Here is a 24,053-nt window from a genome sequence, read left to right as displayed (position 1 = left end):
ACCAATGTCATAAAACAATATGTGTACCACTGTTTCATGAGAAACTATTTGTTCTGTAAGCCTTCACCTGAAGTACAATTAAAAAAAAAAATTACCCCGGAACATCACTTATGGAGGAATTAAGTTGAAGATGGACATCTCACCTCTGAATACCTCCAACACAGCAGGTATTCCTTTAGCCTTGGCACACAGCACTGCTTCTGCAGTTGCTTTCCAGATGAAGTTGTTGACACAGGTTTCTGGACACCACTGTGTGAAAAGTATGCATCCTGAACACTTTGACTATGAAAGATTTCAGGCATATACAAAGGACGGAAAATAATATATCAAACAACTGCATACCACCAAGTACCTAAGCAAAGAATATTATAGATACAATTAGAGCCCCTCCCTAATCACACTCTTCTCCCTTACCCCTAAGAAGAAGCCACTGTCCCTAATTGGTATCTATCATTTCCATGCATGTCTATATTTAATATATAGCTTTGTGGTTTTACAATTTTATGTAAAGCGAATCATCTGTATGTATTTTTCCACAACTTGGTTTCTTTGTTCAATGTCAGTTTTTTTGGGTTTATCCGTGTTAGAGGAATAATCTGCCTCTACACCTCCCACCCAGGCTGCCTAAGTAAAGGCCTTGGGCCCAGAGCATTCTCTGATAGGGAGGCTGGGAATTGGGTCACCTTCTCTCTCTCTCAGTTCCTTCTCCTGATCAGAGAAACCTTCCCCCTGTTCTGAGCACACAGTAACTTTATCTCTTGCACATGTGCAGGCACCATACGGCACCTGGTCAGATCTCCTATAGCTGTTCCTGGCAGGGAGGGAATGAGATCTCTCATACTGCAGCACAAGAAGGGGAATGTGCCAGATTTTAAGAGCTGGCCTCAAGGGGTGGACTGAAGGGGAAATAGGCTTTGTGAGGCCAAACATAGGTGCCCTCATGTGGTCCACTAGTTCACTACAATTTTCTAAGTCATCCTTACGTAAGTCCCTGGCATGTAGCCACTATTGTCCATTGCCACTATAAAACCTATGCCTTCCCACTGAGGGCACGGCAATTTGCTTTGGTCTTGCTCCTACCCGGGACTTGCCTCGGTATGTAAGTCTCCCTGATAAGCTCCTTTGCTGCCACCCTGGAGTTGCCTGCCTCATTCTTCAGTCTCTTGGCACCCTCCATTTCTGGAGGCAAATTTTACACTACTGGTCCATGCTTGGACAATCCATGTTGGTGCAGGTGGAAAAATACTGGACTCTACTCTTGGAAAAGTGAGATGCCCACTCTATGAGAGTCAAGCACAGGAATTGGGACCACCCAAAGGGGCAACAGAATCAGTAAGTACCATTTCACACTCAATCCAGGGCAGACACAATCACCTGCCCTACTTACATTGTTTTTTTCCTCTCATTCTTCCTCTCTCCAACGCAAATATGTTAAATGTGTATACACGAGGTGATTCTATTGTAATGATGCCTTTGATTATTGTAAAGCAGAAGGGTGTATATTGTGTAGCTCAGCGCTATACAATAAAAATGTAATGTGAACCACATATGTAATTTAAAATGTTCTAGTAGTCACATTTAAAAAAGTAAAAGGAAACAAATTTTAAAATATTTTTTATTTAACCCAATATATCTAAAATATCATGATTTCAACATGTAATCAGTATAAAAATTATGAATGGACAGTTTATTTTCTTTCATACCAATTCTTCAAAATATGATGTGTATTTTACAGTTACAGCACATGTTAATTCAGACTACCACATTTCAAGCACTCGATAGTCATATGTGGCTAGTAGTTACTGTATTAACACAGATATAACTTTAAAAATCTGACCTGAAAACGCACACTGATAAATCCTTGGTATTTCAATCTTAATAAATGAGCACTGTGAGAGTTTTGTACGTTTCAATGAGACTAGAGGAAGAGTTTTTGCACAGGGGTCTTCAGGGCTGCTGGGATGATGTACGGGAAACAGCACTGACTGGGCTGTGAAGCCTGACAGGAGATTCCAGCACTACAAGCCCCTTACATAATCTTAGGAAGGTCATTTAACTCCTTGACCTCCTTGGGCCTCACTTTCCCTCTAGGTGGACCACGTGGGTCACTTTTCCCTCCTGGGTGGACCAGGAGCATTTTAAAGGCCCTTGCAACTTTGATGATCTTAAGCTCTCCATCTCCCATGACCAATCTGCCCTGGGGTTAAGGACAGTGGCTGGTCCTCTGCTGAGGGATGGGCTGCTATTTGCCTTTCCAACACAGAGCACCAGGGAGCCTTTCATTAGAAACTGACTCCTGCATGTCCCAAGGAGCCTAAGCATAAACCTTTGGTTCTTCTAGGAGGACCAGGATTCCCGCCCAAGGCCAGGCTGGCACCATAGAAGTCCACAGTTAGAATGAACCACAAACCAACCCTCCTGGGTGGCACAGTCCAGGCAGTGCTTTATTTAGATGAATCTACACAGAGATGCTACAGTTCAGTCTGGGCATATGATTATATGGTTTTGATGCCAGGTGGCCTTATGGGAAGTCAAGACTGCTGACTGTGAATCCCAACTCACACCAAATGTACTGTGCCCTGCCTCAGTTTCCCCTTCTCTCGAATTGGCAGTATAACTATTACTGATCTTGTAGGTATGATGGTTCTATCCTGGTCCCCAAATTCCTTTTAAAGGAAACACAAGTCTTTACTGTAAATGCTACATAAATCTAAGATTTGAAGTGTCTTTGGGTTGAAACCAGTTTTAAAGTCAGGCAAGATCTCAGGCTCCATCTTGGTTTCTTCCTTGAAAATCCAGTTGTACCAAGGCAGAAAGGAAGTCATGGCTACCCTGGGAGAGCCAAGGAAAATGAAGAGAAATGGTAATTCATCTTATTCCTCATCCCTTGCTGAAAAGAGGTGACTCAGTGTACCCCATAAAGATTACAGCCAAGGAAACCCTATGGGACGGTTTTACTCTGTCACATGGAGTCTTATGAGTTGGAATTGACTCAACGGCAATGACAAAAACAACTGTGTGTGTGTGTATGTGTATATATGTATATGTGTATATATAAACTTATATAGTGTATATATGTGTGTGTATGTATAAACATATATTTCATATATAGTATATGTGTATGTATATATATATATATATAAATTTACATATATCCTATATATAGCAATAAGCATACACAGACACACACATATATAAATCTGGTAAAAATTCAAATACTATAAAAAGGTAGTCAATAAAAAAGTAAGTGTCTCTTCCATCCCAGCCAAACACTAATCTGTTACCAGTCCATATGTGTCATTTCAGAGCTATTCTATGCATAAAATGAATATGTTCAGGCTTTTTTTTTTTATAAAAAGATGTACTGTTTAATTTTAGAGCCACTTTAACTTAAGACAAGGTAAAAAGGTAGAAACCCGTGGAATACAAAGAGAGAGAGAGAAAAAAAAAAAGTCTGAGGTATAATTGTTTTAAATGATGTGTTGTGTTTAAAAATATTTTGATGTGTTCCAATGCATGGAAAACAAAATGCTGTGAATCATTGACTGTCCCAAATAAACTGTCCAGTATGATTATATATTTGTGTGTCCACTGTGTCAAGGTCACCTTAACAGGTTTGCATAATAATATACAGAAAACAGAAAGCCACTCAATAAACTGGAGAGAGCAGGGAGGGAGGGGGAGGAGGAGAAAGCCAATTGCCTCAAGAACTACCACTTAGGGAAGAGGTGTTGGGAAGGAAAAGATGGGAGGCTGGAGAGGTGGGTAAACAGAGCTTTAGACCAGCGCCTTCCAGTAGGATTTTCTGTGATGATGGAAATGACCATGTTCTGCGCTGTCCAGTATGGTAGCCATTAGCCCCATGGGGCTGCTGAACACTTGAAATGCGGCTAGTGGGACTGAATCTTAAATTTTAATCTTAACTCATTTTCATGTGAATAGCCACACGGGGTAGTGGCTACCATAGAGGACAGTGTAGCTCTTGGGGTTTGTGCCATCACTGGGAGGCAGCAAGGAGCGTGGAGAGAGGGGGACAGGCAGCAAGGAGCGGTGCGGGGTGGGGGGCAGAATAAATGAAGGGAAAGTCAAAGCAGAAGAGGAAAGAAGGAAGGGAAGGAGAGAGGAAAAGGGAAGAAAGAGAAGTCGGGCTTTGTCAAAGGAGAAGGAAAAAGGGGAGGGAATAAACTACACGGACAAGTAGAAGAAGCGAGAGAAGGGGACGGGAATAGAGGAAGACGCAAATCCCAAAGCTAAGAATGATCCTCTTAAGTGACAGTGAGTGACCCTGGTGTCACTGGCTGTACTTTGCAGACTCAGACCACTGGCTGGCACTTATTCTGCGGGCCTTTGCGGCAGCACAGGGAGCAGCCTCGGGGCGATGGCTCCCTTCTGGAGCGGCACCCCTCCTGCTCACCTTGGGAGCTCTTAGGCCCTTAATTACCTCATCTGTGCAGGGGACCGGGGTTGATGAGCCCAAGGACTCCTCCACCCTAACTCATAAAATAACTCCACGTGAAATAAAACAACTAGTTTACTTCAAGGAAAACCCAGTTTTGATATGCCACTAGGTGTCACTATTAACCAAAATGAGGTTTTGTTTGTTTGTTTGTTTTGTTCTGTTTTTGTTTTTTTTAACCTGCGGAATTTGGTGAAAGTTTCTTTTTGAGTCTAGATCTAATGTACACCATTTATTTTGCTGTTTTCTCCCTTGGCCACACCCAAAACAAAGTGGTTTGTGCTCTAGGAGTCTACCCAGCAGGGACACTCATTCCTACTTTATTTTCTTTCCAGTTAAAACTACTAAATGCCACGAACATGAATTGTGTGTGCATACTCATTCATTCATTAAACATCTAGTGTGTGCTGGACAGGGATCCCCTGTACATCTGTACAAGCCGTACACTGCACACAATTCCAAAGGGGCATTGTTCACATAGATAATGTGGGTGGTGCTCCCTGGAGTTGTGTAGCCCAAGGACCCTACACGACCCTGGGCCACGGGGGCAGAAGAATGAGTAACACATGGTCCTTGCTTTTTCTTTTCTCTCTGTTCTTTAGGAAAGGTAGCTAGCTCCAAACCCTCCTTTGTAACTAGAAATGCCTGTGTCTTATGTAAATTTTGAAAGTTATACACATCACATACAGCTTTCCCTTCCACCTTCGCAAGAAGAAGTTTTCATAAGAAGTTTAATTCCTTTTCAGAGAAGTAATACTCCTCACTGAGAATAGTCTATGAATAAAGCAATGTACTAAGTCAGCTAGAAATACCAAGTAATGGCCTTTGCCTTTGAGGAATTCAAGATGAGGCTTGGTCACACCTAAGATCTTAAAATTTGCACATCTTAACCCGACCTCTGAATAGAAGATGAGCAGCAATTGAACATGAGCCTGGTGACCAGGACAGCTAGATTCTAGCTTGAATAGGCTTTCGTGAGGGAATTTATCAGGTTTTGCTACATAAGAAACCACCCCCAAAAGTTAGTGGCTTAAAACAACAGACATTTTTTTTTTTTTTTTCTCATGACTGAGTTGTTTGGTCAGCTGTTCTGATCTAGCTGGCTGGTGGATCTCTGAGGTCTGCGGGTAGCTCAGCCAAGGTTGATGGCCTCACTCACAGACCTGGAAATGGACAGGCTGGCTAGTCTCAGGGGGCTCAGCTGGGATGGCTTGTTTCTGCTCCACGTGATCTCTCATCCTCCAACAGGCTATCCCAGGCTTCACACAGTGGTCTCACCATGGTGGCCTCAGGGTACCAAACAGCAACCAGAGAGGGCAAGTGCCAACATGCAGGCACCTTTCAAGTCTCTGCTGGGTCACATTTGCTTTTGTTCCATTGTCCCAAAGCAGTCTACACAGCCAAGCCTGGAATCAGTGTGACAGCTGTTACAAGAATGGAGACACAAGAAGGTGTGAACAAATTGAGAGTCGTTGCTGCAACCATCTACAGAAGAGAATTAGTTTAATTTATCCTTATCTCAGTTTTTCTCAAAAGGATAATAATACCTTCTTTACCCAATACCCAGGGATACAGACAGCATAAACACACAGAAGAAACTGCTGCATAGTACTCAAAAGAAAGGCACGATATCGTATATTTATGTTGACTATATACACAATACATATAGTATATTATGTATTTATAAATAATGCAAATAAAATTTATAGTAATATAATTATTAATACATATTTTATTTCAGTTTATTCATCTATCTTTTTCATGCCTCTTTCACAATATGGTTAATCTACCTGTGGGTCAATTAGTGAAAATTCCTATCAAAAGTAAAGATAATTTCAAATGAAATGTCCATTTGTCTTCATAATTTTCACCTGCAAACAGGTCTATCTTCACAGGCCATGTGTAAGAACACCACTACCTAAGGGTATAATTAGGAGGATTATTTAGGAGCAGAAACTCAGAGATGGCTGGCCATGTGCTGACTTCCCCAGCTGTCGCCTAAAAGCTAGACTTTGCAGGTGTATTTTATCTAAATAATTGCTCTGTGTTGTGCAAGTCAAATATCTGTTACTATATAGTACCCTGCTTGGTAAAGTAGAGGGTTGGCGAAAGAGAGGAAGACCCTCAATGACATGGATTGACACAATGGCTGCAATGATGGACTCAAGCATAGCAGCGATTGTGAGGATGGCACAGGACCCGGCAGCATTTCCTTCTGTTGTACACAGGGTCGCTATGGGTCGGAACTGATTCGATGGCACCTAACGACAGCCACAATAGTGCTCACAGGACTTATCAGTAAAGAGAATGGAGTTTATAATATCTGTTCTCACTCCCATTTGCATGTTGCTGAGTATTACTGAAGATAACATCTCTGTAAATTCAAGCAAAGCTGTACTGGAATCAAGATTAGGCAAGACCATTGTTCATCCTTACTGATGACTTCTCCACAATTCATGATCTGTATCATTCAATTTGACTTGACAAATAAAAATTTATTGAGCATCTATGACGTGTTAAGAACTGCACCAGAGATAAAAGTATGAATAAAACACAGTACCTTCCCTCCCATCTAATACAGCAGTCAGATAATTAACAACAAAACATAAGGCATATCAGACAGATAAGAGCTCTGGGGAGCACTAAGGAGAAAGTGATATGGGCTTTGGGATGAACTACAGAAGACTTATCAAGAATAATCACCATTGTTCTGAGTCTTGAAGAATGACCATTGTTCTGAGTCTTGAAGAATGAGTAGAATTTCTCAACATGGAGAAGTGGGGAGAAAATTCCATCCAGAGGGAACAGTTTGGTAAACAGACAGAGGTTTAAAGTATGGGCATGTTCAGGAAAAGGAGATCACCCAAGATGTTTGAGTGTGGGATGTGTTGTGGGAAGTAGAAAGGGAGGTGATGCCAGCTTGTCAAATTCTTTGAAAACTATACCAAAGACCTTGCAATGAAGACCTTCAAAGACCTTTGATTAGCGAATTCTCATGATTGTAACTATTTCAGAAAAGCCACTCAGGTTTCTGGATCCTAACAAAATTGCAACCCAACAAGATGGACTGGTCACCTCCTTCAGCCCCACTCTGGGGATGCCTCAGAAATGAGAATGTAATATAATAACTACAAGAAGCCTCTGGAGGAACAGCAAATAGTTAGGTCCTAGGTTATGTGTATATGTAACTGCCGTATAGATGGGAAGAAAGAAAAGAGCCACATATGGAGACATAGGTGTGGGGGAGGTGAAGCTTTTTTCTTGGACTCTTTTTCTCCCCTATATTTCTCTGGGCTGATCATGGTCTACCCAACTCCACTGTAAGACAGAAAACAGAATCACCAGTCCTGCACCAGCTGGAGATGGAGCTTATAGGTACAGCAGGCCAGGCTTAACTTCTAGGGGTAGGAGGTAATAGCAGGTACAGATACATCCACACTCCCTTTGAGAACAGAAACTGCTACTACTCAGCATAGTGCTGGTGATTCTAGCCAATGTGATAAGACAAGAAAAAGAAATAAGAGGTACAAGAATTTGAAAGCAAGTGTCAAGACTGTAATTATTTACAGGTGACCTGATTATCCACATAGAAAAATTTCAGAGAATTAATAGAAAAACTTTCTGGAGCTAATATTCATGTTCAGCAAGGATATCAGGAACAAGATGTACTTACAAAAGTCAGTAGCATTCTTCTACATCAGTAATAATTAACTAGAAAATACAGTAGAAAATAAGATACCTTTCACAATATCGACAAAACTATAAAGTACCTAAAAACTGACTTAACCCCCAAAAACATCAAAATGAAATTTTGGAGAAAAACGTAAAGCTGTATTAAAGGACAAAAAATAAGGCTTGAATAAGCAAAGAGATAAGCCATTTTCATGAACAAGACTATTTAACATGTAAAGATAACAATTCTCCCAAAATTAATCTCCAGTTCAATATGCAATTTTAATACAATCCCAACATTTATTAAGAGATTAAAAAAATTTATTCAAAAGTTTATATGAAAGAAAAAAAAAGTTCGTAAGCAATTGTGTCAATTTTGAAAAAGAACAAAGAGGAAGGAGTTGCCCTAGTATACTGCAATGCAATAGTAATAAAACACTATGAAATGGGTACAGAAACATGTAAATAGACCAAAGGTCAGAACATAGTACTCGGAAATGTACATGTGAGTGTTTGTGTGCGTGTCCCCCATATGTAGAAAAAAAGGCACCACAAATCAATGAGGAAAGAATGGGCTGCTTAGTAGACAGTGTAGGGAAACCTGGTTCACCATAGTGGAGAAAAATTAAGTTGGATCGCTATCTCACACCAGAAACAAAGGTGAATCCAGTTGGATTAAAGATATAAATGAGAAAGGCAAACCCTCAAAGCAAATAAATAGAAATATATATAGGGGGATATATTTATGACTTTCAAGATGCAGAAGAAATTTTTCTAAAAACAAGATCCAAAAAGTACAACCATAGTCCAAAAAAAATTGGTGGATTTGACTGTCAAAATTAATGATTTCTTCACTGAGAAAAAGATATTTGTGACTTCTAAAACCAGCAAGAGAGTATTACCTAGAATATATACGAAAGTCTTACAAATCAATCAGAAAAAGACAGAGAACCTAACAGAAAATGAACAAAGGATAGGAACATGCAACTCCCACGTGGGAACCTGAAGGGCTTGTAAATATTGATGATACGCTCAACCTCATTAGTTATTAGATGTTGTTGTTGTTGTTAGCTCCCATTGAGTAGAATCTGACTCATGGCAACCTCATGTTACTAGATAAATGAAAATTAAAACAATAGTGAGATACCTCTTTTTTACCCATGAGATTGACAAAATATTAAGAGGTTGGATAATGTCAAGCTCTGCAAGGTTGTAGGGAAACAAGCCCTATGTTCTTCTGGTGGGAAAGTAAACTGGTAGAGCTATTCTCCGGCCTGACCTAGCAATACTTGTAAAATTACATGTGCATAGCTCTTATGAGTCAGCAATTCCACTCCTAGGCATATGCTCCAGAGAAACTCTTGCATAAGTCCTAAAGGATTATGTACAAAGACGTTCACCTCCTGGTAGCAAGGAATTCGGGCATTTGCTAGGGGAATGGACAAGTAAATGTGGAGGTGTACACTCTGCAATACTACGCAGTGGTTAGAAGCAGTGAACTAGACATACACACAGGGATGAGAATCGATCTTAAAAATGGACCATTGAGTACAAAAAGCAAGAGCGAAATTAGTCATGTACCACAATATCATTTATGTCACTTAAAAACAAAAACCATTGGACGACAACTACCACAACCTCTGCCAGACTGAGCCCAGAACAACTAGATGATGCCTGGTTACCACCACTGACTGCTCTGGCAGGGATCACAATAGACAGTCCTGGACAGAGCGGGAGAAAAACATAGAACAAAATTCAAATTCACACACACACACAAAAAGACCAGGTTTGCTGGTCTGACAGAGACTGGAGAAACCCCAAGAGTATGGCCCTGGACACCCTTTTAATTCAGTACTGAAGTCACTCCTGAGGTTCACCCTTCAGCCAAAGATTAGACAGGTCTATAGAGCCAACAATGACACGTGTGAGGAATGGGCTTCATAGTTCAATCATGTGTACGAGACTAATGTGCACACCAGCCCAAAAGCAAAGATGAGAAGGCAGGAAGGGACAGGAAAACTGGATGAATGGAAACAGAGAACCCGGGGTGGAGAAGGCGAGAGTGTTGGTACATCGCGGGGTGGGCAGTCAATGTCACAAAACAATTTCTGTATTAACTGTTCAATGAGAAACTGATTTGCTCTATAAACCTTCATCTAAAGCGCAATACACATACGTGCAGAAAAAAACCATACAAAATTATAGAGTATAGTTTATAAATTTACACACATATCCAAGAACACAACAAAAATACGAGAGTGATGGTCTCTGGGAGGGAGAAGAATGGAAGTGAGTATCAGGGATGAAGAAAGACAAAATAAAATAAAGCCAGAGTAGCAACTTCTACAGACTGACGACAAGTGAGCTGTAAACCCCACTTCCTGCACCTGAAGTCAGAGAGGGCGAGGATACGAGGGAGGGAAGAAGGCTGAAAGGAAGGGAGGGGGACACAGAGAAAGTGGGTCACTCTGGCAGGGTGGACGAAGAATGAGAGGCCAGGGTGGGAGGGGCCAGTGAAGAGGTGATCAGGTAGGGTGGTGCAGGTGGGAGTCAATGGTGGTCAGAAATAGAGCAGAGGCAACGAAAATCAAAATGAAAAAGACGGTTGATGACGAATCTGCCACGTTGGAAATGTAAAATGGTACAGCCGCTGTGGACAACATTCTGGCAGTTACTCAAAAAAGTTAAACATAGAAATAGCATCTGACCCAGCAACTCCACTCCTAGGTATAAACCCAAAAGGACTGAAAGCAATTCCCCTCCTAGGTAGATACCCAAAACGATTGAAAGCAGAGACTCAAACAGATACCTGAACACCAGTGTTCACTGCAGCACTATTCACAACAGCCAAAAGGTGGGAGCAACCCAAGTGGCCATCAACAGATGACTGGAGAAACAAAATGTGGCATATCCACACAATGTAAATTATTCGGCCATAAGGAGAAATGAAATTCTGACACGTGGTATGTCCTGGATGAACCTTGCGAACATCATGCTGAGTGAAATAAGTCAGACACAAAATATTGCATGATCCCATTTATTTAAAAGATCTAGAACAGACAAATGTATAGAGATAAAAGTTCACTAGTGGTTTCCCGAGATTGGGGCGGGGGAATGGGGAGTTATTGCTAATGGGTTACCAGTTGCTGTCGAGTTGACTCAGACTCATGGCAACCCCATGTGTCAGAGTAAAACTGTGTTTTGTAGAGCTTTCAATGGCTGATTTTTTGCTGGATGGACTTGGAAACCTCCCACCTTGTGGCTAGCAGCCAAGCGCGTTAACCATTTGCACCACCCAGGGACTTCATACTACAGGCTATTTCTCATGCGACTCATTCACACTCTCCCCGGAGATGAGTAAAAGGGTCTAAAGAGCCACATTAACCAACTGCAATGTATGGACCTTGTTTGGATCCAGTTGGGAAAACACGCTATTAAGGAATTATTATTGCTCTTTACGCATTGTGGCAACATTGTGATTATGTTTCAATAGGGGTGTCCTTCTCCTTAGAGGTATGTACTGAAATATGTGCAGATGAAATAATACAGTGATTCTGAAAGTGTGCTCCGCACCTCACGAGCATCGATACCGCCCGAGAACTTAGGAGAAAAGCAGAGTCTTGGTCCCACCCCAGTTCTACCGAATCAGAGAGACTAGGGGTGGAGCTCAGTAATCTGTGTTTTAACAAACCCTGCAGATGATTCTGCACGCTGAAGTTTGAGAACGACTGTAACAACAAGATGTCTTGAATTTGCTTCAAAATAATTAGGGGGAGGGGTCATGAGTTTGGAGGAGTGCAGATAAACAAGGTCGGCCACGAGTTGGTCATTACTGAACTGGGTAATGGATGCGTAAGGATTCATTGCACCATACGCTTTACTTCTGTATGTGTTCGCAAGTTGTCTATAATAAAAAGTCTTTAAAAATTCAAACCATTTTCTCTCCAGTGCCCCCTAACCAGTCTCTCCTCATAGTTGTTGTCAGTTGCCATCGAGTTGATTCCAACTCATGGCAACCCCACGTGGACAGAGTAGAACTGCTCCATAGGGTTTTCAAGGCTGTGACCTTTTGGAAACAGATTGCCAGGCCTTACTTCCAAGGCACCTCTGGGTGGGTTTGAACCAACCTTTGGGTTAGTAGCCCAGTGCTTAACCATTTGCGCCACCCACTGTCTCCTTACTCCTCTCATTCTCTGTTTTCTAGTTCTCCATGTGGAACATTTCCTCCTGGCTTCAGAAATGGCAGCTCTTCTTATTCTATTTGCCTAAAGTTTTCCAAACCTTAGGGACTCCTTCTGCTCTTGCCTGCTCTCCTCGTCCTCTGAGCTGAAGTTTTTAGAGGATGCATCTCTTATCACGGCTTGCTCTAGTTTCTATTCTTTCTATTTTGCAGAAACAGATTTCTCTGAGGCTCTAAGGACCACCTATTGTCAAAGACCTTTGCACGCGCACATTGTGATCTTTCTGCTCTTTCGTTGGCACTATTGATGGCCTTCCTCTCCTAATGCAGTCTATCACTTCTTTTAAAAAAGAAGAACACTTGCTGCCTTAAAAATTTTTTAATTTATGATTGTTCTCATTTGGAACATTTTCATTGTTTTAAAAAATCCAAACAATACAGAAGCGTAACAAGTAAAAACATGTCACCGTGTTTTCCGACGCACTATCTCTATAGTTTACCTTCTACTGCTCAGGCTAAAAGGAAGCCTGGTGGTGCAGTGGTTTACAGCCTTGGAAGCCATATGGGACAGTTCTACTCTCTCCTATTGGGTCACCATGAGTTGGAATTGACGGCAGCGCATTTGGCTTTTGGGCTCTAGCTAATCCCTCCATGAGGTCTGAGTTAATTCCTTCTCTGGCCTCAGGCTTAGGTTCCCAGGCACAGTACTTACGGTATGAAACTGGAAGACCATGACCCATTAATTCTTCAGGCTGAAGGATGGAGAATGTTAAAGAGCGAGGAGTAGATGAAATAGTGAGAAGAGAATGAACGGAGAAGCAGGGGATGGGTGGGAGGATGGTTGGCAATTGCCTGGAAGTGGGACAAGGAATTAAAACTCCCTGGTGGATGTCTGGCTCCAATGACTTCCCCAACCTTTTCTTCAATAGAATGTCGTCGGTTCTCGGTCATGCCTCTTGAGCTCCTTTTGGAGCTGTGAGGCTCAGTTGTTGTTAGTTGCCATGGAGGTGGCTCCAACTCACGGCAAGCCCACGTACAACAGAATGAAACAGTGACCCGATCCGCGCCACCTTCATGATCGCCGGCATGCTTGAGTATATCGATGCCTTCCATCCTAGGGGGCTCAACTCCCAGCACTGTATGGGACAATACTCTATTGTGATCCACAGGATTTTCACTGGCTAATTTTCTGAAGTAGATCACCAGAACTTTCTCTCTAGTTCATCTTACTCTGGAAGCTCCACTGAAACCTGTCCACTATGGGTGACCCTGCTGGTATTTGAAATACTGGCGGCATAGCTTCCAGCATCATAGCAACACGCAAGCCACCACAGTAGGACAAACTCACAGATGGGTGGTGGGTGAGGCTCAGAAGCTCCTTGAAAGGGCTTATTGATGAAATTCTGTTCAGCACGTGACTTTAGAACAAAGACTCATTTGACATGCACCGTAGCTTCCTCTGCTCTTTGGCTGCGGACCTGTAACCATCTTCTAGGGCTCACTTCCCACATAACCATCACTACCTGTGCACTCACTGCCTTATCCTCGAAGCCATCAGGCCAATGACTTTACCGACAATCTACCTACTGTTGTATGTATCTGGATCTTTCTAAGTGTATCTTCACTGCTCTTCCAGGAGTGTTCCCAAACTTCTTGAGGAAGTCACTCAAGAAACTTGACTCCCTTTTTTAAATTGCTGGTTTTCCCAGGCTTCATGACTTCTTGAGACATGGCTTAGGATTTTTGTCAATGTTAACATTATTAAGACTATGTAAAAATATGGAAAAATACTTATGATCCAATGTTAGTGAGGGAAAAAAAGAGGTGTACCAAATATGGTATATCTACTAGGTAAATATTTTTGTTGACACGGACAAGAACAAGAAAGGAATAACCAAGAATGAAGAGTTGTTGTATCAGGTAGGATGGATTATTGGACACTTTTTTTTCTTTTACAAATTCCCTCTAAATAACTTTGTTCACAAAAATCATCTGACCGAGATGTCTCCCTGTTCTGCTTCAACGTTTAAAGGTTTGTTTCCAGTCTCTGCCAGGTGTGCTTTGTCCAGCATCAGACTCTCTGTGTCAAATCTTCACAAAATTGCCACGCAGCTCATCCCCGGTGGGGAGGACCACAGAGTTATCGGTCTCTCACTTCACTTGCCTTTTGCCTAGACAGTTGCTACAAGTTAGCGCTGTCCTTCCGTTCCTGTCCTCTGCCCCAGTTCTTCCCATTTCCTTTTGGTGACAGTCATATAAGACCTATTAGAATGGGATTTCTCTTATTCGCTCTCTCTGAATTGATTTCTTTCCTATGAAGTGGGCTTGTGTTAACTTGTTATTCCCACCTCCCTCAGAAGTGAAATGAGCCCAGGGATCCTTCTTACCACAGACATATCCGATGCCTCCACTAGAAATGAACAAACAACTCTATAGTTACACACATCAATAAACTTTGTAATTACAGAGTATGGTGTTCTTCCTAAAGGTCTCAAAAGAACTTTACAAATTCTCACTGGAGTTAAGCCACACAGTTCCTATCATTGTTCCCCACCAAGGAAACAATTTGAAGAGAGAGAGCCCAAGTTTTGGGGGTTCTAATTTTCTATTCTTGGAACATAATTATTCTTTAAGGACTTTAAATGTATTTTGCCATCATTTCTATCACCCACAAAATCCTGTATAGTGGAGAAAACAGAGATACATAATATTAAAAACAAGTTTTGCAGATCAGTGTTAAAAAAGCTGAGACACAGACATAGGTTATTGTCGTTAGCTGCTGTCGACTCAGACCCCCAACTCATAGCAACTTCATGCACAGTGAACAAAATGCTGGCCAGTCCTACCCCATACCCATGACTGGTTGTGAACTGGACCATTGTGGAGTTCACTGACTGATTTTTTGGAAGTAGATCACCCGGCCTTTCTTCCTTGTCTGTTTAGTCCAGGAGCTCTGCTGAAACCTGTTCAGCATCATAGCAACACTTAAGCCTCTACTGGCGGACAGGTGGTGGCTGTGCATGAGGTGCATTGGTTGGGAATCGAAACTGGGTTTCCTGCACTGAAGGCAAGAATCCTGCCACCTAGCGACCAATGTCCACAGACATAAGTAATCCAGTTATAATTTATTCCACTGCAAAGTGAGCCCCAAACTCTTATTTCAAGAAAGTGGGTGGGGTGGGCATAAAGAAGGTAGCTCCGTAGGTAAGATTTCCTCTTTACCCTTCTCAGTGGGCACACCACACCTCCTCTCCTCAGAGAAGTGGCCCTAGGTTGCTAGCTGTGTTGCCTTGGATGAGAGAACTATAAAGCCTTGGCTGCCTACCTGCTCTGCAGGCCGCCAGATACACCTGAGCCTTTTCTCAGGGCTTGGGAGGACGCTGGATACCCGCCAGGGCTGCTCTGGCCAGAAAGGTAGCTTGACTGGTCTGTTGGGAAACTCGCTGGCCTTCACCTGTCCATGACATGAAGACAGCGATGTTACCTGCACCAGCTTACTGAGCTCTCTGTCAGGCACTGAAGCTTACACAAGCTGGCCAAGCCCAGTGTCCAAACCCCAGCTGGCTGAGGAGCAGAAGACTCATACTACGCGTTCCTAGTACCCTCTGTCTAGTGGCAACGAGTGTCATCTGAAATGCAAGCAACTGGGGATCGCTTGCCAGTTTTCTCTGCAAGCACCTGGAATGAGGGGGCAGCTCATAAATTCCTGCAATTGCGGAGAGTCAGAATGTCTAAGCAAGAGGAAATTACCAGCCTTTTCCAAAGGTATGTGGCACCTCTGAGCTCATATCCAAAATTCTACTCATCAGGTATTTCCTGTGGTAAAGTGGTCCTGAGGCTACTGCTTTAGAAGTATCTTTACTTCAGTAGGAAGACTGATCTGTTGTGACCACAGCTGCATTCCCTGAGAATCAATGTGTGGAATCGTGGGGTAAAGTGTTATCTGGAAATCTTCACTCATTCTTCCCCTAAGGTTCATGGAAGTTGGTGGAGTTGCTCAAACCAGGGTTGGAACCTGTGGGGCAAAATTGCCCCTCCCCTTTAGCCAGCTGAGACTCCTGTACAGTAGAGAGCTACCATTTACACAGTGCTTACAATCGCCAAAGGAGCCCTGGTGGCGCAGTGTTAAAGCGCTCGGCTGCCAACCAAAAGGTTTTCGGTTCAAACCCATCAGCCACTCTGAGGGAGAAAGATGTGGCAGTCTGCTTCCGTGAAGATTACAGCCTTGGAAACCCTACAGGCAGTTCTACTCTGCCCTATAGGATCACTATGAGTTGGAATCGATTCAACAGCAATGAGTTTATTATTGCCCTGTGCTAATCTCCTTACATGCCTACCTTATTATATTTATTTCTCCCTACTGTTGTTTCCAGCGGTCTTACCCTACGGCCCTCATCTCTTCAGCCAGGAGGAAACTGAGATTCAAAGAGGTTAAGTGAGTTGACCAAGGTCACACAGGGAGCAAGTGGTGGGGTTGAGTTCCCACACCCAGGTCCTGCGATGCCCAAGCTCTTCCCTCTACCATTTCTCCTCTCGAACCCTGGGCGGCCATGGACAGATTTGCTGTTAAGACTGTTCACTTGAGGCTGACACCTCTGAGCTTGCTGGAATGTGGTCTGGGACTGCACTTTGGTCTAAAATCCAGGGGTGAGAGAGGACAGTGCTTCAGATTAGAACAAGAAGAGCAGGATCTGGACCAAAGCCCTGCGGTTAGAGGACAGTGGATCCATGTGGCAGGTGCGGAAGGAGAGATGGATTTGAGAAACCTGAAGCTGCTACAAAGGGTGCAATTACGTCTCCTCAGTGGTCTTGGTGTCAGCTAGCCATGGTTCCAGAAGAGTTTACCTGGAAAGCAGTAAAACATACTAAACTGGGCTCAAGCTCAGGGCCTGGGTTAAACTTAGCATTCCTTGTAGAAATCCCGTTTCCATTTTCTTAGATTAGTAAACCAAAGCTGAGGCAAACCACTTGTCTTTGTTTTGTTTCAAGCCCCACTCTTAGGAATAATATCTTATGTATGTCAAGAGCTTTAATTTTTTTCAAAGCACTTTCACAGACATAGCCTTCTTCCACAGTCCCAATCCTGTGGGGTTAGTTAGGCCTTCTTATTCCGATTTACAGATCAAAAAGCTGAGGCATGTACCAGGCAAGAGACTTGCATGAGGTCCCAGAAGTAGTTATGGCAGAGCTTCGAGGCCAGTGTTCTTTCCTCAGAGTCACGCTGCCCTCCAACTGATCCCGCCTGAAACGGAGCACAGTAGCTAGGGGCAGACAGGGTTTATGACTCCAAGCCACAGATGCAGAAGGTGAAGAAGTGAATGTGAATAAAGCTACAAAACTGACAATATTTTCAAAGACTTGGACATTTGCACAGGACCAGTGGGTTCATGCAAGTCTTGGCCTAGAGATTCATTCAACCACCACCCAGTTAAAGGACATCACTTGGGCTTTTCCTTCCCCTCCTCCTTCTCTCCTTCCTTCCTTCCTCCCTTCCTTCTTCCTTCCTTCCCTTCCTCTCTGCCTCCTTCCCTCTCCCTCTCTCTCCCACTTGGCCCTCTCTCCCTCTCTCCCTCTCTGCTTCCCTCCCCACCCCCTTTCCTTGGTCAAAGCAGAGGTCATTAATATAACAAGCAACTATGTGGCTGGGCTCATATCCTCCTTCTCCTTTGCTGGCGAACTGTGGAATCAAAGCTCTGTGGTCTCAAGTTCCTCATCTCCCCTTCCAGCAGGTGCTCTATGCATTGGTCAGAGTGCAGAGTCCTCAGTAACCCTCGGGTAGAAGGGCACAGCCATGCCCTGTGCTGAGCGTTATGTGATTACCAGAACTGGCACACTGTGCCTCTGATCAACGAATAAGCAATCACAGAATCTAGAAAACAGGAGAAGGCACATCTCAGAGGGATCCAGAAATACAATGCCCCATTGGAGGCATTTGTTAGGACAGCAGTGGAAAGTGCCTGCCTGGGCCTGGGTGATGGAGAACTGTCTGAGTTGAGAATTCATTCTCTGCCTCTCAATAGCCTCATGAACTTGGGTAAGACAAAGATTTAACTTCTCCAAGTCTCAGATTCCTCATCTGTAAAATGGTGATTGTTACACTTTCCCCACAAGGTTATTGTAAGGATGAAGCACCAAGCATAGTGCCAGGCAAACCACAGGTGCTCAATAAATATTAGTTCTCCTCCCAGCAGTCCTTTCTTTAGCCTCATGGTGCATTCCTAACTGAGTAACACTATTGAAGAGTTAATTCTTACCTTAAAAGATGAAATTCTCTATACTCAAACCCTCACGTCTGAAAGGCCAATGATTAGCTTATGTCCAGGGCAAATTCCACCAAATAATCCCAGCTTCGGGAAAGAAGGGCTTGGTATTGGCTATGCATTCCAAAGGTTTTATGAAATCACGGAATCCAGTCCTTACACAGGTCTTTGCTGGGGCCTGATGTCTTCCCTCACAGCCCCAGCACCCCGAGGGTGGGCTCCTCCGGTTCTACGTTGACCTTCCATGGTACTTACTGCAACTGTGACCACACAGTTACTTACGAGATTATTTATGCCCTCTCCAAGAGCAGGGTCTATGCCTAGCACAGTGCCTGGCACATAGAAGGTAAATGAATAAATGAATGAAAGAATGAACAAAAAGTTTCCACTTGCCTTATCTCATTCCAGCCATAAAACGATTATGCTAATGGCCCAGAGGCCGGGATTACCATCCCCACTTTACAGATGAGGAAACTGAAGTTCTGAGAGGCTGAGTCTGTTGAGGTCATCCGGTGAGTAAGCGGTGAGGCAGGTACTTCAACCCAGACCTCCCGACACCTATCCTGCATTCTCTCCTCCACATTCTCTGCCCTTGGACTCACCAGGCTCGCCCTGATGCCTATTCAGATGTAACATTTTGGAGGGGCACTGCTCCCTGGAGCCTTCTGCTTGGGTGTGCCTTTTGGTGGCCAGCTGAAACATTTCCAGTGCAGAAGGTCCACATTCCACCCAAACCCATTGAGTAATGGGTAATTGATTGGTTGGCAACAGCTCCATCTGATGATGGCAAAGCAAGTCTTCACACATTAATTTCACACACACCTCAGGAAGCCTCTGGCCGGGAAGTGTTCCCATAGTCGGGAACTGAAGCTGGGTAGGTTTGTGCTGTTTGTTGGGGGCCTCTTGACATCCAGCTTAAGCACTGTTCTTTTTAGGTTTGGTCAATCCATCCCTTTCTGTTTGCTTTTGTTTTCTCTGATCCCTTTAGAATAAGAAAAGCACTCAAGCACTTAGGGAAACTGGGTCTCAGTTCATATTCTCAATTCCCTTTTAATTGCCACCCGTTGTTTAGGAATTCGCCAGGTCTTTGATCTAGACACGCAGGGAACATTCCAACTCTCTCCTTTCTCTCCACCAAACCCTGTTCAAAATCTAACCTTACTGTTCTATTAAATCCACTCCCTTCCCTTTTTTTTGTTTTTGTTTTTTACCTCCACATCTCTGGGGGTCCCTGGAGAACACTTAGAGGTGCATGGTTGAGGAGAAATTGAACTTAAGGTTTAGCCCGATTTAATGGGGAAACCCCTAGAATGGGAGTAACAGTGTGAGCGGCCCAGTTTCCTCCAACTAGTGGTGAGATTCGGGGCAGGTGATTGCACCTCTGTGGGTTCAGCTTCTGCATCTGCAGACTCACGGTGGTTCTTACCCAAGCTCTGTTGTTCTTCCTGCACATTCCATTTCCTGCCCCAGATGACAAAGCAGAGACACCAACGTCTTAGGAAGCACACTGTTCTGGAGCTCACGGCTCCGGATCAGGAGCTGCAGGCAGAAAAGGCCATCCTTAAGCCTACTGTGGTCTGGAAGTGTTTGTAACAAGATTGGCTTTGTAACTATTTCCTTAAGAACACTGGAAGGCACTTTATTAGCCCAAACAATAGCTGAGCTGACAGGGGCAGAGCAGCGACACACTTGCTGGTGGCATCTGCTTCCTGGTGGCTCTCAGCAGTCAGACAAGTGGCTTCACCAGCAGGCTGAGGCTAGCCCAAGAGTCCGCTTAGGCTGAGGGGTCAGACAGACCTGGGAGAGATGAGGGATGGTCTGGACACTGTGGCCCAGAGAAAGAGGGCATGATGGGCCAAGTCACAAAACCAGGGGTCATATACCAGGGCTAGGGTGGGCACCCTTCAGCCAACCACACGGTCTGAGCAATACTGTAGGGAGCGGGGTTACCAAGTGGGAAGGACACAACCTAGCACAGTGAACAGCACAGACACTCAGAGGCTCCAGGGAAACCAGAAGCACAAAGGACATTGGTGGTGGGAATATCAAGTGGCAGTAACAGCAGCAGGAAGATTAGGGGAGCACTGGGGGCAGCAGCGGAGCCCTGGTGGTGCAGTGGTTAAGAGCTCATAAGGTCGGCAGTTTCAATCTACCAGCTGCTCCTTGGAAACCCTATGGGGCTGTTCTACTTTGTCCTGTAGAGTTGCTATGAGTCAGAATTGACAGCAATGGGTTTGGTTTTTTGATTTTAAGGCAGCAACTGGGGCCCTGGTGGCACAGTGGTTAAGCATTTGGCAGCTAACCAAAAGGCTGGCAGTTCAAATCCACCAGCTGCTCCTTGGAAACCCTATGGGGCAGTTCTGCTCTGTCCTATAGGGTTGCTATGAGTTGGAATCAACGTGAAGGCAATGACTTAGTTTTGTTTTTCTTAAGAGGGAGGGGCAGCAAGTCAATAAGACCATTGATTTAACAACAGGACATCGACTAAATACAAAGGGGATCAGAACCTCGTGTGTGTGACTAGATGTCTCTATGCACATATTTAAAGTATAAGATGTGGGGAAAAGAGGACGGAGGTGAGCAACAGTGTCGATAATATGCACTGGAAGCAGAACTCAGGCAGACCTGAGCAAGACGCAGAATGTCTAGTACAGTGCCTGGCACATGGCGGGTGTTCAATAAATGACTGTAAGTCCCCTTCTGCCATCCCAGAGAAGGGATCCCCCGCACCCCCCACTTCCCCCCAGGTTTCTAGTGAGCATGGGCTTCTATTGTTCACTAGAATAAGCCTTGTCTACTTATCTGTTATTAAAATCCCATTGCTGTCGAGTCAATTCTGACTCATAGCGACCCTATAGGACAGAGCAGAACTGCCCCATAGAGTTTCCAAGGAGCGGCTGGTGGATTCAAACTGCTGACCTTTTGGTTAGCAGCTGAGCTCTTAACCACTGCGCCACCAGGGCTCCATCTGTTATTAGTCATTTATTAGGTCGAATCCTATTTGCTTAGTAAAGTTGTGCACGTGTTTCCCCCCACCCCCACTCCTTGCTATTCACCTATTCTCAACTGATTTCTTGGTGTCTAAATTTCCAAGCTAAGAACCTAATCAGGGAGCAGCGAACGAAATTCTGCATCCGAATGCAGCCACTGAATTCCTAACGGTGCCCAGCCCAGGCAGGCACTCGACTGGAGACCTGAAGGAGGCTGTTGCCCAAATGGCATTGTGCTCCGGGGGGCTACTGAGTAGCTGTAGCGACAGACCAAGGCCGGGGCCACGAAAGCAAATCCCTAGAGGCTCCCCGCGCTCTCCTCCCGATTGGGCAGAGGCAACGGATCTCACCCAAGCCTGCCGGCTGCTTTCCCCGCGAACTGGGGTCTGCGCCGCGGAGCGCTAGAAGTGTGGCTACAATTCACCTTAGAACTGGGGACCAGCCCTCGGGTAGGCAGGGCGTTCTCCCCCCGCCCCGCATGATGACATCATTTGTTTGGGGCTGAGTCTCTCCATAAAAGCAGCGGGGGGCGGGGGGGCGGGGAGCCAGGAGCCAGGAGCCCGAAGGGAGGACGTGCTCGCCGCGGCGACAGGCAGCGCGCACGCGGTCCAGGTGCGCGCCCCGCCGCCCCGAGCGCTGCGCGACCCCAGAGTTACAAAGAGCGGTAGCCGCGGGGCAGCCGGCGCTAGCGAGTCCCCGAGCTTGCCAAAGATGCCCCATCGCAGCCTGCACGCGGCTGCTGTCCTGCTGCTTGTCATCTTAAAGGAACAGCCTTCCAGCCCAGCCCCACTGAACGGTAAAGTTTTTGCCCCTTTCTTTGCTAACAGTCCGAGAGCTCAGCCACGCCAGAACAGAAAGATTTCCTGCGGGACTCTTTAAAGACTAATTAAAATCTTCACTGGGGAGCAGGGCAGAACTTGCACAAGATCAAATCACACGTTTTTAGAAAGGATGCTTCGTCTTCCTTTGGAATGCACGACCCAGTGCTGTTGAGGGAAGCAGGCTGTCTTTCTAACGGTGCGTGGTTCGGGTTTGGTGTTAAAATTCATTCGTGTGTTCTCTGAGCACCCGCAGCTCAGGAAGGGGTGGCCTGGAAACTTGGTGACCAGACAGGAGAGAGGGAACTGGGGTTTCCAGTATTCCGCTCCAGATCCGCGTGCATCTGAGAGAGAATTGACCGTGGCATTTTGCTACCTGTGATCTCCAGAAACGGTTTGCAGACTCCCCAGCGCCGAACCCCAGACTAGGGTGGGTGCTTTTCTTTGGGGGTGAGACTTTTTACCATTAAGTTTTACCTCCAAATCAGAGGGATGATGCGGCCTACCTAATCATTGTTTTCCTCCAGAAGGACCCTACTGCTCTGAACGTGTGCTCGCCCCCCCCCCTTATTTCCGAGTGTAATTAGTGCTCTTGACCCCAACGGCTGGAGGCTGAGGGTGCTGAGTTGGGTGGGAGGAGGGTGTGGAGTGTGGATGGGCCTGAACTGTGCTCAGAGCAGGGCAGGGCAGGGAGTTACGGTGAACGGCCAAGGGTCAGGTTAGTTAACCTTCTGGAACAAGAGAAGTATGCCAAGCGTTTGCCTGTCTTTCCAACAGCTGGGCAAGCACTTTTGGCAGGGGTGGGGGAGTAGATGGTGACTTTTGTGGAAACTTCCTGAGTAATGGTTGGTGATTAACCAGTAAGCAAGATACGCGAGGGCTTAACTGCCTTTACTTACTAATCGGTAGTGCACAATTTCACTTGAGTGAATGAAATCGTGCACTACAGACTGGTGAGTAAGCACAATTAAGCGTACCTTGCTTACTGTGTAATCCATCCTGCGTCTTGCCCTTGACAGAGTTTGCCCTAAATTGTAAAGACTTTTGTGGGGGCTCCAACGCTGTAGCATTTGCGGACTGATTCCTGGACCCAGGTTAGGCTGAAATATTTATAGAGGGATCAAAAGCGACTACAATGGCTGAACACGGACTCTCCCCGGTTGGGCAGTGGTGGTAGGAAGTCGGTTCCCGTCAGCAGCATAGAAGCTCTGAACCTCCTTTCTCTCTGGGAGGTCACTGTGCCCGCGTGTGAGGGGCGGGAGGAGCAAGGAGCCTGCGTGAGTGGCTTTGAGATTGTTCTTAATTAAAATGATGAAACTCTAATCCACTAGTTGGCGTGATGTGCCTGATACTATTTCTCTCAACTGGCTGAGGGGAAACAGAATGTAGGTGGGAGAAAGGAGCTACATAAAAGTTGAAAGTCATTTTTAAAACTGCAGACTTCGCAATGTATCCATTCCCCTCTCCGGCGAGAACCGGGCTGGGGCCGTGGTTTCACTAGAAATCGCGCGTTTAGTTCCAAGCTGCCTCAGGACAAAAGAGAGAAGTGGCCATTCATTGGCCCCGGTGCCCGAAAGCCTGTTACTCCGCCTCACTCCGGGAGCGGCCCCTCCTCCTTTCTCTCTCTTCTGCCAAATTTTCCCGCCTTCCCTTCCCTGCCCTCCCTCTCCCTCCCCT

General features: G+C 44.9%; 2 protein-coding genes across 6 annotated transcripts in view; one reads left to right on the top strand and one right to left on the bottom strand.

The window, feature by feature from the left end:
• Positions 1-2,447: 2,447 nt before the first annotated feature.
• Positions 2,448-24,053, bottom strand: part of APH1B (aph-1 homolog B, gamma-secretase subunit) — a 126,727-nt gene continuing 105,121 nt past the window's right edge. For both annotated transcript variants that reach the window (XR_002823766.1, XR_002823767.1), the window contains 3 exons: positions 19,995-20,107; positions 5,620-5,880; positions 2,448-2,832 (listed from right to left, as the gene is read on the bottom strand). The gene's annotated coding sequence lies outside the window, so the exon portion shown is untranslated. The remainder of the gene's footprint in view (positions 2,833-5,619; positions 5,881-19,994; positions 20,108-24,053) is intronic.
• The window catches only part of CA12 (carbonic anhydrase 12), a 66,069-nt gene continuing 64,123 nt past the window's right edge, over positions 22,108-24,053 (top strand). For all 4 annotated transcript variants that reach the window (XM_023729699.1, XM_004374643.2, XM_023729700.1 and 1 more), the window contains exon 1: positions 22,108-22,354. In XM_023729699.1, the coding sequence (XP_023585467.1) occupies positions 22,270-22,354 (85 nt within the window). In that variant the 5' untranslated portion in view covers positions 22,108-22,269. The remainder of the gene's footprint in view (positions 22,355-24,053) is intronic.

This window comes from Trichechus manatus, unplaced genomic scaffold (assembly GCF_000243295.1).
Source record: "Trichechus manatus latirostris isolate Lorelei unplaced genomic scaffold, TriManLat1.0 scaffold00030, whole genome shotgun sequence".
NCBI classification, from domain to species: Eukaryota; Metazoa; Chordata; class Mammalia; order Sirenia; family Trichechidae; genus Trichechus; species Trichechus manatus.
This window is presented reverse-complemented; position numbering and strand designations above follow the sequence as displayed.